The sequence below is a fragment of the Ranitomeya imitator genome, chromosome 4, assembly GCF_032444005.1.
Source record: "Ranitomeya imitator isolate aRanImi1 chromosome 4, aRanImi1.pri, whole genome shotgun sequence".
Lineage (NCBI taxonomy): Eukaryota > Metazoa > Chordata > Amphibia > Anura > Dendrobatidae > Ranitomeya > Ranitomeya imitator.
The window spans coordinates 668372450-668389567 of NC_091285.1; the positions used below are offsets into that span (position 1 = coordinate 668372450).

The 17118-nt window shown below is 43.2% G+C and overlaps 1 protein-coding gene across 6 annotated transcripts in view; it reads left to right on the forward strand.

Annotated features, from left to right (window-relative positions):
- Window positions 1-373: 373 nt before the first annotated feature.
- The window catches only part of ELAVL3 (ELAV like RNA binding protein 3), a 101494-nt gene continuing 84749 nt past the window's right edge, over window positions 374-17118 (forward strand). For 4 of the 6 annotated variants that reach the window (XM_069767198.1, XM_069767196.1, XM_069767195.1 and 1 more), the window contains exon 1: window positions 374-941. In XM_069767198.1, the coding sequence (XP_069623299.1) occupies window positions 933-941 (9 nt within the window). In that variant the 5' untranslated portion in view covers window positions 374-932. The remainder of the gene's footprint in view (window positions 942-17118) is intronic. The other 2 variants (XM_069767197.1, XM_069767199.1) reach the window with 1 other exon arrangement.

Here is a 17118-nt window from a genome sequence, read left to right on the forward strand (position 1 = left end):
ACCAGGGCAAAGGACCACAAGGAACAGGAGGCAGAGGAGGGACTGGAAAAGGATGCAGAGGAGGAGGAGGATGGACACAAGGGCGACTTCCAGAGGGATGGGGGGCATAGCTGACGGATGGAGACATAGAGGGGCAGCTTGGCAGGTGCGACCGTCCCCTCCTCTATGTGTCTCTCTACTCAGGGGGCCTGGAGCAAAGAAAAGGAGGAGAAAAGACAAAAAAAATCACAAGGAGAGAGGAGGGGTAGATCCATCATGTCCTCCTGCCTCCTCCCTCCCTCCGCACTCACCCTTTTCCAATCCGGCAGCCAATAACGGAGCGAGCCGCACCATCCGCAGTGCCGTATATAAATGTGCAGAGGGGGATCACACCGTTCACATGAAGGGAGCGCAAGGTGACGCTACTTTGGGATTAAAACGAATCACTTCAGACTCTTCCCTCTTCCCTTTCTCTCAATCCCTGTCTCCAAAATCTCGTGCCCCCCCCCCCCACTTTCCTTTTCATTCCAGACAAAGACCCCCCCCCTCACCCCTATCGGCCTGCACAGCACTTTTTTTTTTTTTCTTGCCTTATCAAGACCATTTTTTTCTATCTATAGATATATCTATTTTGGGATCTTTTTCTACCATTTTTGATAAAAAATTTTTGGATATTATTTTTTTCCCCTTTTAAGAAGCCGGGGGAATATTTTTCATAGCGCTTGAATTTTATATAAATCCTTTTTTTTTTTTTTTTTTTTGCAATATTTAGCTTTTTTTTTTTTCTTCACGCTCCGGTTTCTTGTCTCGATCCCGTGACGGCCGCCGGGAGGGGGCAAGGGAGCGGCGGGGTGGGCAGGCGCACCTCGGACGCCAGAACGCTGAGAAAAGGATCCCGACGGCAAGAGAGGCGCAACCGAAAATCGACAGGATCCAACCTACGTTCCCTCAGCATGGTGACTGTAAGTACCGCCATCTTTCTTTTTTTTTTCTTTTTATGTAGAAAATGTTTAGAGAAGAAAGCGGTGAATTAGGAGGATGATCGGGTGAGTTATGGTTTTTGCGCTGTGCTAGCACAGGAGGAGGAAGAAGAAGATGCAGAGGAAGGTGGAGGGATGGAAAGAGGAATCTCAGGGGAGTCCCAGCTGGGACCAGAAGGCATCTTACAATGCAGCATGAGGACAGAAAGTGGGGGAGGGAGAGTGACGGGCAAGGAGAAGAGAGCGCCTGTCCTTGGTGCTCCGAGATACTACCACATGGAGGATAGATGGATGGATGATGGATAATAGATAGATGGATAGATAGATAATAGATTATAGATAATAGATAGATGATAGATAGATAGATTATAGATAATAGATAGATGATAGATAGATAATAGATAGATGATAGATAGATAATAAATAGATTATAGTAGATAGCTAGATAAATAGATGATAGATGGATAGATAATAGATAGATAATAGATAGATACTAGATAGATGATAGATAGATAAATAGATGATAGATAGATAGATAGATAGATAGATAGATAATAGATAGATAGATGATAGATAGATAGATAGATAGATAGATAGATAGATAGATAGATACTAGATAGATGATAGATAGATATGATAGATAATTGATAGATAGATGATAGATAGATAGATAGATAGATAGATAGATAGATAGATAGATAGATAGATAGATAGATAGATAGATGATATATAGATAGATGATAGATAATAGATAGATAATAGATAGATAATAGATAGATCTATAGATAATAGATAGATAATAGATGATAGATAATAGATAGATAATAGATGATAGATAATAGATGATATATAGATGGATAGATGACTTGGGATGGATGGGGTATGAAAATGCAGACACTGCACAGACTGATACCACCAACACCCTGCCCAGTCGCAGCTGGTACCTACAGGAACATGGGGGTGGGGGTTCTTGAGAACAATAGAAGAGACATGGCAGTCACTGGGTGTGTGAGCACGCGTGTATGATGGATGTATACAGAAAACACATTAGAATAATTCCCCATATCTTATCAATGTCCATGCCTTGACTAATACATGAATTGGTAATTTATCTATCTATCTATCTATCTATCTATCTATCTATCTATCTATCTATCTATCTATTATCTATCATCTATCTATCTATCAATCATTTTATATATATATATATATATATATATATATACACCACCTGGTCATACAATATTATATCTATGGCCTTGTTTCCCCTTTACTGCCCTCCATTCTTGATATCTTGGGCCACACAATACTTTAGTATGACTTCCTTATATGACCCATTTCCAGAAACATCCGGCCCTAGGTCGTCCTTGCATGAGCCTGGCACGCTCACACCCGCCCTGTGTACACTGTACGATGTTATATATGGCTTCACATAATATTATCAGACACATTACTCCTGCCTTGCACGTGTCACATGTTCTATCTGTCTATCTATTATCATCTATTATCTATCTATCTATTATCTATCTATCTGTTATCTATCTATTATCTATCTATCTATTATCTATCTATCTGTTATCTATCTATTATCTATCTATCTATTATCTATCTATCTGTTATCTATCTATTATCTATCTATCTATCTATCTATCTGTTATCTATCTATTATCTATCGATTATCTATTTATCTATCTATTATTTATCTATCTATCTATCTATCTAGTATCTATCTATCTGTTATCTATGTATTATCTATCGATTATCTATTTATCTATCTATTATCTATTATTTATCTATATATCATCTATCTATTAATCTATTATCTATAGATCTATTATCTATCTGTTATATATCTACCTACTATCTATTATCTATCTATCTATTATCTATCTAGTATCTATCTATCTATCTATCTATCTATCTGTTATACATCTATCTATTTATCTATCTATCTATCTATTATATATCTATCTTCTATCTATTATCTATCTACTATCTATCTATCTGTTATACATCTATCTATTTATCTATCTATCTATCTATTATATATCTATCTTCTATCTATTATCTATCTACTATCTATCTATCTATCTATCTATCTATCTATCTATCTATCTATCTATCTATCTATCTATCTATCTATCTATCTATCTGTGGGTTTGGTTGCCAGCCATTTCCGGCGTCCCTGCCCATGACAGTCCACCTTATGTTACATGCTGCCAGTGCCCGCATCCGTGCCATGCATTCCTCTTCAAAGGCTCCATTCTGTAAGGAACCTCGCTCTCACTCCGTCCTCCTCCTCTCTGTTTTCTCTGCATTATCCTTCCCTTCCTAGCCCTTTCTCCATCACACACAATCCATCCTCTGTCTGGCACGCTCAGTTTTCACACTCTAACCCAAGACATACAGATGGAGCAGATCTGAATTTGTCATTTAACCCTTCGGCGACACATCGTTCGTGGAACACGAGATCTGCGAATGTATTCAGTGCACCTGCAGGCCTGGGTGACAAAACAATGAAAAGATGGTTTTACAATGGGTTGTGCCAAATGGTAAACTCAGCCCTGCTCCATCTGACAAGCTTGGCTCTGCTAGATTTGACCGATCGGCTAGCGGGGATATATATTATGAAATCGTACTGCACCTACCCGCAGGCCGACACTTGTGGGCCTCGTATACCCAGTGCAGAGATTTACATGCCAGGATGCTGACTATATGCAGAACTGAATAATCGGAAATGTTGCTTATGTGCTGCAGTTTTGAACATGGAGCTCACATTACAATAGAGAAGTCGGAGATATTGACAGGGTGACAGGGAGATAGATGAAGGAGACCATAATGAGATTTGGAGAGGCGATGGAAGGAAGGGACTTATACCCAAGATGGAATCAGATTGATCAGGAGGAAATTTCTGAGACAAAGACGAGAATGGACGACCGTGGTCTGTATGTGGCGGGTGTCACCATGATACATTGGGCTAGGAACAGAGTCTCATAGGCTGGATTAGTGGAAAATGGAGGGGACGTACATGTGGGTATAAAAGGGAATCTATCATGAGGTGCAGCAGGATGTGGAGGAGGAGGGGGGAAGATACTGAGGGGAAGAATGGAGGTGGACGCTAAGAGGAAGCAACGATGATGTGAAGGACATTGTGAAGGAGAAAAGATGAAATTCAGTATTGTAGTCAGTGGTACCAGGTCAATCTTTGAGGGTTTTGGCCAAGGTAAAATGTTGATTTACATAAACACAGATTTAAAGCTTTGTGTGCTAAAGGCTCACCCGGAGATCTGTAAGATAAAGGATAAATGTAATAAGTAAATCTAAAACAATAAGGGGGCTAATAACATGTTGACTCTATATAAATGTTACAGAAGTCATTCAAAGGCCATGTCGCAAAGCCCCCCAGCCCTGCCATACATGCACCCGCTTGTAGAGATGAAGGTGCCACCCATTGCAATTCCACTTTTACCTAAAGTACAAATTCCTGGAAAGGTACTACATGCTCCATTAACTATATATCTCCAAAATGTCTGGAAATCATAAGGACAGGGGGGTTGACAAGTAAATAACTAGTATCAGGGAAAAAAAATGGAATGTTGTTAGGTCCCGCTATGGGTGTATAATACACCCCAGGTTATAAAAATGTTTTTAATTTCTTGAATATCAGACGTGTGTGTGGTCTTAAAATAAAATACCCCAGAAAGTCTACATTTGCAAGACAATTTTTGATGCTAGAACATAGCAGTGGCACTGATCTGAAGATATCAGACCTGATATGACATATACAGTATCTTATTCTGTCACTATTTTTTGGAAATGCAGTTTTTATTACGATTATGTTTCATAAAGCTTCTGATAATAATACAATATTTAAATGGTGCTACTGCAATGTGCTCTTTCTCACCTATCATGGAAGTATATGGAACCCAATGAATACATGGATACACTGAATGATGCCATGGTTTCAGGAAGTGAAGCAAACTTCTTTTTGAATGAGTATGCATTTGTCAACTCTAATTATAATAATGACCAATGAGCATCCCTCAAAATAAATTAAGACCACAGTAGTATATGAGTGATGTAGAATATGGACACTTATTTTTATGGGATGCATATGAATGTACAGTAGTGTGAATTTTGCAAGCCTGTCGTGGCCACAATGAATGGACCTGTTTCTGTTTACTATGTGAATTTTCAGGCATCAAACTAGTAGACAACAACCATTACATCTTCTAATTAAGCAATTAGGCCACAAATTGTTACTTTACAGCAGGGCTTCAAAGGGCCCACAATTATAAAAGAAGAACCAAATTAACAACTTAAGTGGAGTGGCTTTGCTTGGACTAATTAGCATTATTTTCCCAGTAATGAGAACTGAGAGCAATGAATTAAAAAAGACTTTACACCATAGTGATGTGACCTGTGAGTATCACTGTGAGCCACCATGTCACCCATGCCGTCACTTCACAGTATAGTCTATGGACCTCGTCCCAGACAAAAACCTTGCAGACAGTCCTTGTGCTCGTTGCAGTCATATAGCTGCCATTACTGGCTGGGTAATGATTAACACTAATACAATACTCCATAACTTCATTGTTGGTCTTGAACACTAGGACCATTGGGAAACCTTGCTCTACCGAATCATATTCTGACTTTTTATCCTAGGTCCTTGAGTAGATTTTTCATTTTCAATATTCCAGGAAGGCTTTGGTTTAATATTCTTCAGTGCTTTTCATCATTCACCTTATTGGCAATTTAGCTAATCAACGTTCATCTGTCATTTTATTATTAAAGATTATGTGCCAACACAGCTCCAAATTCTCAAATTCCCTTGAGATTGTTTTTTTAGATGTTTTGTGCATCACTTGGTGGGTGCTTCCACTTCCTCCTCCGTTCACTCACGTCCATGGTGATCTTCATTCAAGTTCCTTTCATTAATGATTAAGTCTGGCCATCTGATGGGTTTGGACAACTTGGACTTCATATCAATTCAGTTGATGAGAACTCCAAAATATTACTGTTATGACTCACCTAGCTGAATGTCATATTGAGAAGCACGGAGAAATGGCATTTATGCAGCCAAGTTAGATAGGCCGGATGCTGCGTGGAATTCCAAGAATCAGTAGAGTTGGATATTTTGGATGTCAAGTTGATCAGAGGAACTGGATGTGATGGAGGGCACATGAATCAGGGAAGATGGATATGCTAGACAGTATGTGTAACAGCAGAGCTGTACAAGATAGACGGCACATGGAACAGCAAGGATTAGCAGATAAGAAGATGTTGACAGGCACCTTGGAATAATAGAGCTGAGTATACAGACCTTAGGTCGGCTGGGCAATGTACATGGTCAAGGACCTTGGTACAGCAGAGACGAGTCTGCAGACAGCACCTTAGAATAGAGTCAAGCAGACAGAAAGGTACTTTGATGCAGCAGGACCAACCTGTTGCACATAAGGTAGGAGAGAGCTGGGTGCCAGAGAAGGAAAAGGCACAAGACCGATGCTGGATTTCGAGTGGATAAGTAACAGTTACCTTTCGTTTCGAGATAATGGTGATCATCTGTGTAGCCTCTGACCTTCAGTGTTCCTCTACAGTAGAAGTAAAAAGTAGTCAATGTAGAAAGTCCTATAACAATGACACTACTAGTCCTTATGACTATCCACGTGACTTTCCAATTTGTGGGTAAATTTGAAGCCCTATCTGGAAATCAAGAAAGTATTCCCCTATTAATATCATGAATCTGCCCCAAATTCGAGTGTGTTATGTTGTATCTATAACAAAAGCTATCCTACCCTTCTCCAACTTAATTACAACTTTAAGTCGTATCCATCCTTTCAGATGTCTTTTTAGAATAAGTTGCACTTTATGTGTACATAAATACTAATTCACTGTATGAGTTGGATCCTACTTCTTCCCCAATTTTTCCCTCTCTGGCTCAAATTTTCAGTTGTATCTGAGCTAGTGGTTAGAGACTAGCTGCTTTGATGTCTTCCAAAATCAGCATGCACAGGAATGAGCAACTTCTTCTCTCCTGTTTCTATGTAGCACATATTCAGAAGCTGAAGTAGCACGGAGGACATTCACAGCAGTACTGAGCAGTGTAGCTGAGAATTCAGAACTGGGGTGGATGTAGAATATATATACACACACTTGTACTATTGATTTAGGTGACTTTTCAACATGGCCATACTGACTGAGAAAGGTTTGGCTCATTTTCCTCAACCTCAGAAGTAGAGCCATAGGGCAGAAGTTTCTGCTAGATCGGCACATTATCGTTGGTACACCAGACAGACTAGAGTAGGATGAAGTGAAATATAGGACAAGTCATGCAAAGACTGCCTTCTACTTGTTAGTGACGTATACCTCTTAGCGCAGGGCTGTCCCTGCCACCTCCTCTTCCTCCTATCTTGTCCCAAGCAGTCTTCCTCATCACTTCAGGTCTCCTGGCCACTTCTTGCCTGCCTGCACCATATTGCAGACTCCTCTAGTATGCAAACACCAGGTTCCCCATTTCTCCCCAATATCTACCCTCTTCCACATTTTCCACCGCCACCAGTTATTTAAGTGAGAGGAAGACAGGTCATAAGAGTGTGCATTTTACATAATCACCATTAAATATTTATTCTGCTTCCACTCCCTTCTGTATTGGGAGGTGCATCACAGCTACAGATACCTGCGGTGACGTGTGTGATTGGCAGCTGTTGTGGACGGCTCCTATTTATCAGGACCCGCTGATGGCGCATTTGCAGCGCCCCAGAGACCTGGTCGTTGCAGTATAGCACTCTGCCACTAAGGGGAGCAGCGGTACGTCTGATGACACTAAAGAGTTATCCTGACCAGGTATCACCAGAACACATTACACTTCACACTCCGGCCACTAGGGGGAGAAAAAGGCTTTATTTATTGGGCCACTCCTCACACTGGTAAAACTAGGGGCTGGGGAGGAAGTTAGTCAGAAGCTGACTGGGTTGGAACCAGGCAACATCCCGTGGCAGGGGGTGTTGCGGGAGAAGGCACAGGGGGTCCCTGTCAGGCGTGGGAACCTGGCAGGTGCCTAGCGAACAGAACAGAACGTAACGGAACCGTGCCTGCACTACCTTGCGGCGGTATCCTAAGAGAGAGACAAGAAGGGAAGAATATTGTGGAACAGTGTAAACGAGATCAGCACAAAGGAGAGCCAGTAAGAGTCGTGCCGAGAGAGGAAGGCAACATCTTACTGAGGCGCGTAGTCGGTGGCCGGATCACCGTAGGAGTAACTGACTTTAGGCCTTTCTTCAAATTCCGCTGGACAGTTGATTATAGGTTGGCTGTCTACCTTTCAAGCCTTCCCGTCAAACGGGTGGCGTCCTAGCCATAACATACCTGGGGGACGTTAGAAACTAGTAACATCTGGAACCAAAGAAGAGAGAGAGAGAGAGCTGTAGAGAACAAACGAACGAGAACAGCAGTTGTGAGGACTATTCCGAATGCTCAGCAGGGCAGGACTACAACACACAGGCGCTAGTGGTAGGCAACGATTTCCATCTGCGAGGGAAACTCTGGATGTGCCCATCGGACCGGCCGGTCTCAGAGAGCCCTGTTGAACGTACTCTGGATTGAGGATCCTGAAGCCTTCAGTAAAGAGGTAAAGAGACTGCAACCTTGTGTCCTCGTTATTGACTGCGCCTTACACCATCACCATCCACCTTACTGGGAAGCCCTGGGGACATACTTCACCTGTGGGAAGGTATACCATCCAGCTGCCATTCCATCACCCCAGCGGGCCCCACAGCAGCGTCGGTCACCCTGACCGAACACCACAGGTGGCGTCATGAACCTTTGACAGACTGTACAAATCCCTTTACTGGACGCCCCTTAGCAGGGTCACGGACCGGGTCTAGCCACCGTGACAGTCTCAGAACCGAACCAGAGAGGCCCGGTACCGAGAACTCATGGCCCTGTGTCTGGGGGCGCTCCATATTCATCCTGACATAACGTCACTGGCTCATCTCCCAATTAAAATTTATCCAGCTCCACTTGCTTCAATATCGAAGGTGAGAGGTCCTGGTGCCCCTGCACCTCCGGTGATATCTGCCCAATGTGCACATGTCCCTACATGTGCACCACCACCGGCAGGTATCACGCACGGCAGGTATCCCGCAGGTACGAGGATTAGAATAGGACAAGAGCTGAGACCTGTTAACCTTTAAGTATCTGTCACTGGTGCTGCTTTCCTCTCCGAAATGAAAGTCAGCCAGAATAACCTTCTAAGGACCAGTTATCAGACATTGGTCTAAATGTGGCTTCTATGATTTCTTCCCATAGATTGTGGCTTCTGGCCATCTCTCAAAGCTGAATGTGGCTCTCAAATTAAAACAGGTTGGGGACAACTGCTATAAGGGGTGCAGTGAAATCCAAAGGGCTCTCGGATTTATAATTAACCAATAGTGGGTGGAGGAGAGTCCAAAGTGAAAAATGGCAAAATCGCTAATGGGAAAAAATGGTGGCATACTGGAGCTGACAGAAGGCGTAAGGCTGGTTTCACATTTGCGTTTTTTTGGGTGCGTTTTTGCGGTAAAAAACGCAAAAAAAACCATGGTGAAAAAACGCATGTAAACGCATGCAAACGCTGCGTTTTTTTTATGCATGCGTTTTTGCATGTGGTGAAAAAAATGCGGCGTTTTGACGCGTTTACATGCGTTTTTTCATGCGTTTGCGTTTTTTAAACGCATGCTGAGAAATGTGTGACAGCTGCCAATCATCAAAATAAAGTAAAAAACCCACTATAAACAGAAATAGTTAGGGTTAGGGTTAGGGGTAGGGTTAGATCCTAACCCTAACCCTACCCCTAACCCTACCCCTAACCCTAAGGGATCCTAACCCTAACCCTACCCCTAACCCTACCCCTAACCCTAAGGGATCCTAACCCTACCCCTAACCCTACCCCTAACCCTACCCCTAACCCTAAAGGGATTAGGGGTAGGGTTAGGGGTAGGGTTAGGGGTAGGATCACTTAGGGTTAGGGGTAGGGTTAGGGGTAGGGTTAGAGTTAGGATCCCTTAGGGTTAGGGGTAGGGTTAGGGTTAGAGTTAGGATCCCTTAGGGTTAGGGGTAGGGTTAGGGGTAGGGTTAGGGTTAGGGGTAGGGGTAGGGTTAGGGGTAGGGTTAGGGGTAGGGTTAGGGTTAGGATCCCTTTATCACTTTTATGTTGGGGGGTGGCATATTAGTGTGTTTTCTGGCTTTTTAATTTAAAAACGCATGCGTTTTTAACGCAAAAAAACCGCATGCACAAAAAAACGCATGCGTCCCCATTGACTCCAATGTATTTTTTGACCCAAAAAAAACGCATGAAAACGCATGCGTTTTTTTTGGTCCAAAAAACGCCTCTCAAAAATACTACAGGTTGCATTTCTGAAAATGAACGCATGCAGTAAAAAAACGCATGCGTTTCAAAACGCGACCAAACGCGTACAACAAAAAATGCATGCGTTTTCAATGTTAAATATAGGGAAAAATAACGCATGCGTTTTTTTAAAAAAAAACGCTGCAGACAAAAACGCAAGTGTGAAACCACCCTAAGAGAGAACTGTCACCTACTGCTTACTTTTTGTGGCGTCACATGGCAATCTTTTAGGGGTGCATATTTTGATACCTATGGCTCATGTATTGGATGTCGTATATTTTGACGTAATTGCACCAGTTTTATTTTAGGTATGATGAAGAGACCGAGGTGCGGGGGTTGTGGGGCAGGTCCTAACGGCTGCAATATCTTTGTGGCTGCACCTCATCCAGGCACATCTCCTGCAGTCATTATCCTTCTACTTGTGCGCTTTGTTCAGATCTGCTCCGACCCCTCCTCGCTGTCTCCTCTCTATTCATAGATGCCTACACAGGAGGAAGAGGAGAGCGTCTATTTTTGTGAGATGATTTTATACACCTGGGTTATTTTTATACTGTGCATTCACCTGAAAGACTCAGACTGTGTAGGCTGCAGCGACGCTGTCACCCAGCAGACATAGACACACATCTCGTGTGCAGCCGCTATCACTAGTGTTCACTACAGCGAATATACACAAAGACCCCCATTCTTCAAAGAGGTTTCTTTACGGTGTAAAATTACTTGAAATGTCAAAATATTTTTGTGCAACTTGAAGTTCTTTTAATATTTTCTTACTCTTGGCTGTGGTGACACAGGGAGTCACTGCACAGGTACAGTACACACATCTCCTTCTCACACTACTACACCATGACAGGTATACACAGCACAGGTACAGTACACACATCTCCTCCTCACACTACTACACCATGACAGGTATACACTGCACAGGTACAGTACACACATCTCCTTCTCACACTACTACACCATGACAGGTATACACAGCACAGGTACAGTACACACATCTCCTTCTCACACTACTACACCATGACAGGTATACACAGCACAGGTACAGTACACACATCTCCTCCTCAAACTACTACACCATGACAGGTATACACTGCACAGGTACAGTACACACATCTCCTTCTCACACTACTACACCATGACAGGTATACACAGCATAGGTACAGTACACACATCTCCTCCTCACACTACTACACCATGACAGGTATACACAGCACAGGTACAGTACATACATCTCCTTCCCACACTACTACACCATGACAGGTATACACAGCACAGGTACAGTACATACATCTCCTTCCCACACTACTACACCATGACAGGTATACACAGCACAGGTACAGTACACACATCTCCTCCTCACACTACTACACCATGACAGGTATACACAGCACATGTACAGTACACACATCTCCTCCTCACACTACTACACCATGACAGGTATACACAGCACAGGTACAGTACACACATCTCCTCCTCACACTACTACACCATGACAGGTATACATAGCACAGGTACAGTACATACATCTCCTTCCCACACTACTACACCATGACAGGTATACATAGCACAGGTACAGTACATACATCTCCTTCCCACACTACTACACCATGACAGGTATACACAGCACAGGTACAGTACACACATCTCCTCCTCACACTACTACACCATGACAGGTATACACAGCACATGTACAGTACACACATCTCCTCCTCACACTACTACACCATGACAGGTATACACAGCACAGGTACAGTACACACATCTCCTCCTCACACTACTACACCATGACAGGTATACACAGCACATGTACAGTACATACATCTCCTTCCCACACTACTACACCATGACAGGCATACACAGCACAGGTACAGTACATACATCTCCTTCTCACACTACTACACCATGACAGGTATACACAGCACAGGTACAGTACATACATCTCCTCCTCACACTACTACACCATGACAGTTATACACAGCACAGGTACAGTACACACATCTCCTCCTCACACTACTACACCATGACAGGTATACACAGCACGGGTACAGTACACACATCTCCTCCTCATACTACTACACCATGACAGGTATACACAGCACAGGTACAGTACACACATCTCCTTCTCACACTACTACACCATGACAGGTATACACAGCACATGTACAGTACACACATCTCCTCCTCACACTACTACACCATGACAGGTATACACAGCACGGGTACAGTACACACATCTCCTCCTCATACTACTACACCATGACAGGTATACATAGCACAGGTACAGTACACTTATCTCCTTCCCACACTACTACACCATGACAGGTATACACAGCACAGGTATAGTACACACATCTCCTCCTCACACTACTACACCATGACAGGTATACACAGCACAGGTACAGTACACACATCTCCTCCTCATACTACTACACCATGACAGGTATACATAGCACACACAGGTACAGTACATACATCTCCTTCCCACACTATTACACCATGACAGGTATACACAGCACAGGTACAGTACACACATCTCCTTTTCACACTACTACACCATGACAGGTATACACAGCACAGATACAGTACACACATCTCCTCCTCATACTACTACACCATGACAGGTATACATAGCACACACAGGTACAGTACATACATCTCCTTCCCACACTATTACACCATGACAGGTATACACAGCACAGATACAGTACACACATCTCCTCCTCAAACTACTACACCATGACAGGTATACATAGCACAGGTACAGGATACACATCTCCTCAAACTACTACACCATGACAGGTATACACAGCACAGGGACAGTACATACATCTCCTCCTCACACTACCATTACACTATGACAGGTATACACAGCACAGGTACAGGATACACATCTCCTCCTCAAACTACTACACCATGACAGGTATACACAGCACAGGTACAGTACACACATCTCCTCCTCATATTGCCATTACACTATGACAGGTATACACAGCACAGGTACAGTACAGACATCTCCTCCTCAAACTACTACACTATGACAGGTATACACAGCAAAAGTACAGTACATACATCTCCTCACACTACTACACCATGACAGGTATAAACAGCACAGGCACAGTACACACATCTCCTCTTCACAATACTACACCATGACAGGTATACACAGCACAGGCACAGTACACACATCTCCTCCTCACACTACCATTACACCATGACAGGTATGCACAGCACAGGTACAGTACACACATCTCCCCCTCACACTATTTTACACCATGACAGGTATACACAGCACAGGTACAGTACACACATCTCCTCCTCAAAGTAATACACCATGACAGGTATACACAGCAAAAGTACAGTACATACATCTCCTTCTCACACTACTACACCATGACAGGTATACACAGCACAGGTACAGTACACACATCTCCTCCTCAAACTACTACACCATGAGAGGTATACACAGCACAGGTACAGTACACACATCTCCTCCTCAAACTACTACACCATGACAGGTATACATAGCACAGGTACAGTACACACAACTCCTCACAACACTACTACACCATGACAGGCATACACAGCACAGGTACAGTACATACATCTCCTTCTCACACTACTACACCATGACAGCACACCATGACAGCACAGGTGCAGTACACACATCTCCTCCTCACACTACCATTACACCATGACAGGTATGCACAGCACAGGTACAGTACATACATCTCCTCCTCAAACTACTACACCATGACAGGTATACACAGCACAGGTACAGTACACACATCTCCTCCTCAAACTACTACACCATGACAGGTATACACAGCACAGGTAGAGTACATACATCTCCTTCCCACACTACTACACCATGACAGGCATACACAGCACAGGTACAGTACATACATCTCCTTCTCACACTACTACACCATGACAGGTATACACAGCACAGGTGCAGGGTACACATCTCCTCCTCACACTACCATTACACCATGACAGGTATACACAGCACAGGTACAGTACACACATCTCCTCCTCACACTACCATTACACCATGACAGGTATACACAGCACAGGTACAGTACACACATCTCCTCCTCAAACTACTACACCATGACAGGTATACACAGCACAGGTACAGTACACACATCTCCTCCTCAAACTACTACACCATGACAGGTATACATAGCACAGGTACAGTACACACATCTCCTCCTCAAACTACTACACCATGACAGGTATACATAGCACAGGTACAGTACATACATCTCCTTCTCACACTACTACACTGGTACACAAAATGAGAATGCTTGGTCTGGGGGAAAATGTGTGTAAATGGGTTAGTAACTGGCTTAGTGATAGAAAGCAGAGGGTGGTTATAAATGGTATAGTCTCTAACTGGGTCGCTGTGACCAGTGGGGTACCGCAGGGGTCAGTATTGGGACCTGTTCTCTTCAACATATTCATTACTGATCTGGTAGAAGGTTTACACAGTAAAATATCGATATTTGCAGATGATACAAAACTATGTAAAGCAGTTAATACAAGAGAAGATAGTATTCTGCTACAGATGGATCTGGATAAGTTGGAAACTTGGGCTGAAAGGTGGCAGATGAGGTTTAACAATGATAAATGTAAGGTTATACACATGGGAAGAGGAAATCAATATCACCATTACACACTGAATGGGAAACCACTGGGTAAATCTGACAGGGAGAAGGACTTGGGGATCCTAGTTAATGATAAACTTACCTGGAGCAGCCAGTGCCAGGCAGCAGCTGCCAAGGCAAACAGGATCATGGGGTGCATTAAAAGAGGTCTGGATACACATGATGAGAGCATTATACTGCCTCTGTACAAATCCCTAGTTAGACCGCACATGGAGTACTGTGTCCAGTTTTGGGCACCGGTGCTCAGGAAGGATATAATGGAACTAGAGAGAGTACAAAGGAGGGCAACAAAATTAATAAAGGGGATGGGAGAACTACAATACCCAGATAGATTAGCGAAATTAGGATTATTTAGTCTAGAAAAAAGACGACTGAGGGGCGATCTAATAACCATGTATAAGTATATAAGGGGACAATACAAATATCTCGCTGAGGATCTGTTTATACCAAGGAAGGTGACGGGCACAAGGGGGCATTCTTTGCGTCTGGAGGAGAGAAGGTTTTTCCACCAACATAGAAGAGGATTCTTTACTGTTAGGGCAGTGAGAATCTGGAATTGCTTGCCTGAGGAGGTGGTGATGGCGAACTCAGTCGAGGGGTTCAAGAGAGGCCTGGATGTCTTCCTGGAGCAGAACAATATTGTATCATACAATTATTAGGTTCTGTAGAAGGACGTAGATCTGGGGATTTATTATGATGGAATATAGGCTGAACTGGATGGACAAATGTCTTTTTTCGGCCTTACTAACTATGGTACTATGTTACTATGTTACTACACCATGACAGGTATACACAGCACAGGTACAGTACAAACATCTCCTCACACTACCATTACACCATGACAGGTATACACAGCACAAGTACAGTACATACATCTCCTTCTCACACTACTACACCATGACAGGTATACACAGCACAGGTACAGTACACACATCTCCTCACACTACCATTACACCATGACAGGTATACACAGCACAGGTACAGTACATACATCTCCTTCTCACACTACTACACCATGACAGGTATACACAGCACAGGTACAGTACACACATCTCCTCCTCAAACTACTACACCATGACAGGTATACACAGCACAGGTACAGTACACACATCTCCTCCTCAAACTACTACACCATGACAGGTATACACAGCACAGGTACTGTACACACACAACTCCTCACAACACTACCATTACACCATGACAGGTATACACAGCACAGGTACAGGATACACATCTCCTCAAACTACTACACCATGACAGGTATACACAGCACAGGGACAGTACATACATCTCCTTTTCACACTACCATTACACTATGACAGGTATACACAGCACAGCTACAGTACAGACATCTCCTCCTCAAACTACTACACCATGACAGGTATACACAGCAAAAGTACAGTACATACATCTCCTTCTCACACTACTACACCATGACAGGTATAAACAGCACAGGTACAGAACACACATCTCCTCTTCACACTACTACACCATGACAGGTATACACAGCACAGGCACAGTACACACATCTCCTCCTCACACTACCATTACACCATGACAGGTATGCACAGCACAGGTACAGTACACACATCTCCTCCTCACACTATTTTACACCATGACAGGTATACACAGCACAGGTACAGTATACACATCTCCTCCTCAAACTACTACACCATGACAGGTATACACAGCAAAAGTACAGTACATACATCTCCTTCTCACACTACTACACCATGACAGGTATAAACAGCACAGGTACAGAACACACATCTCCTCTTCACACTACTACACCATGACAGGTATACACAGCACAGGCACAGTACACACATCTCCTCCTCACACTACCATTACACCATGACAGGTATGCACAGCACAGGTACAGTACACACATCTCCCCCTCACACTATTTTACACCATGACAGGTATACACAGCACAGGTACAGTATACACATCTCCTCCTCAAACTACTACACCATGACAGGTATACACAGCACAGGTACAGTACACACATCTCCTCCTCAAACTACTACACCATGACAGGTATACATAGCACAGGTACAGTACATACATCTCCTTCCCACACTACTACACCATGACAGGCATA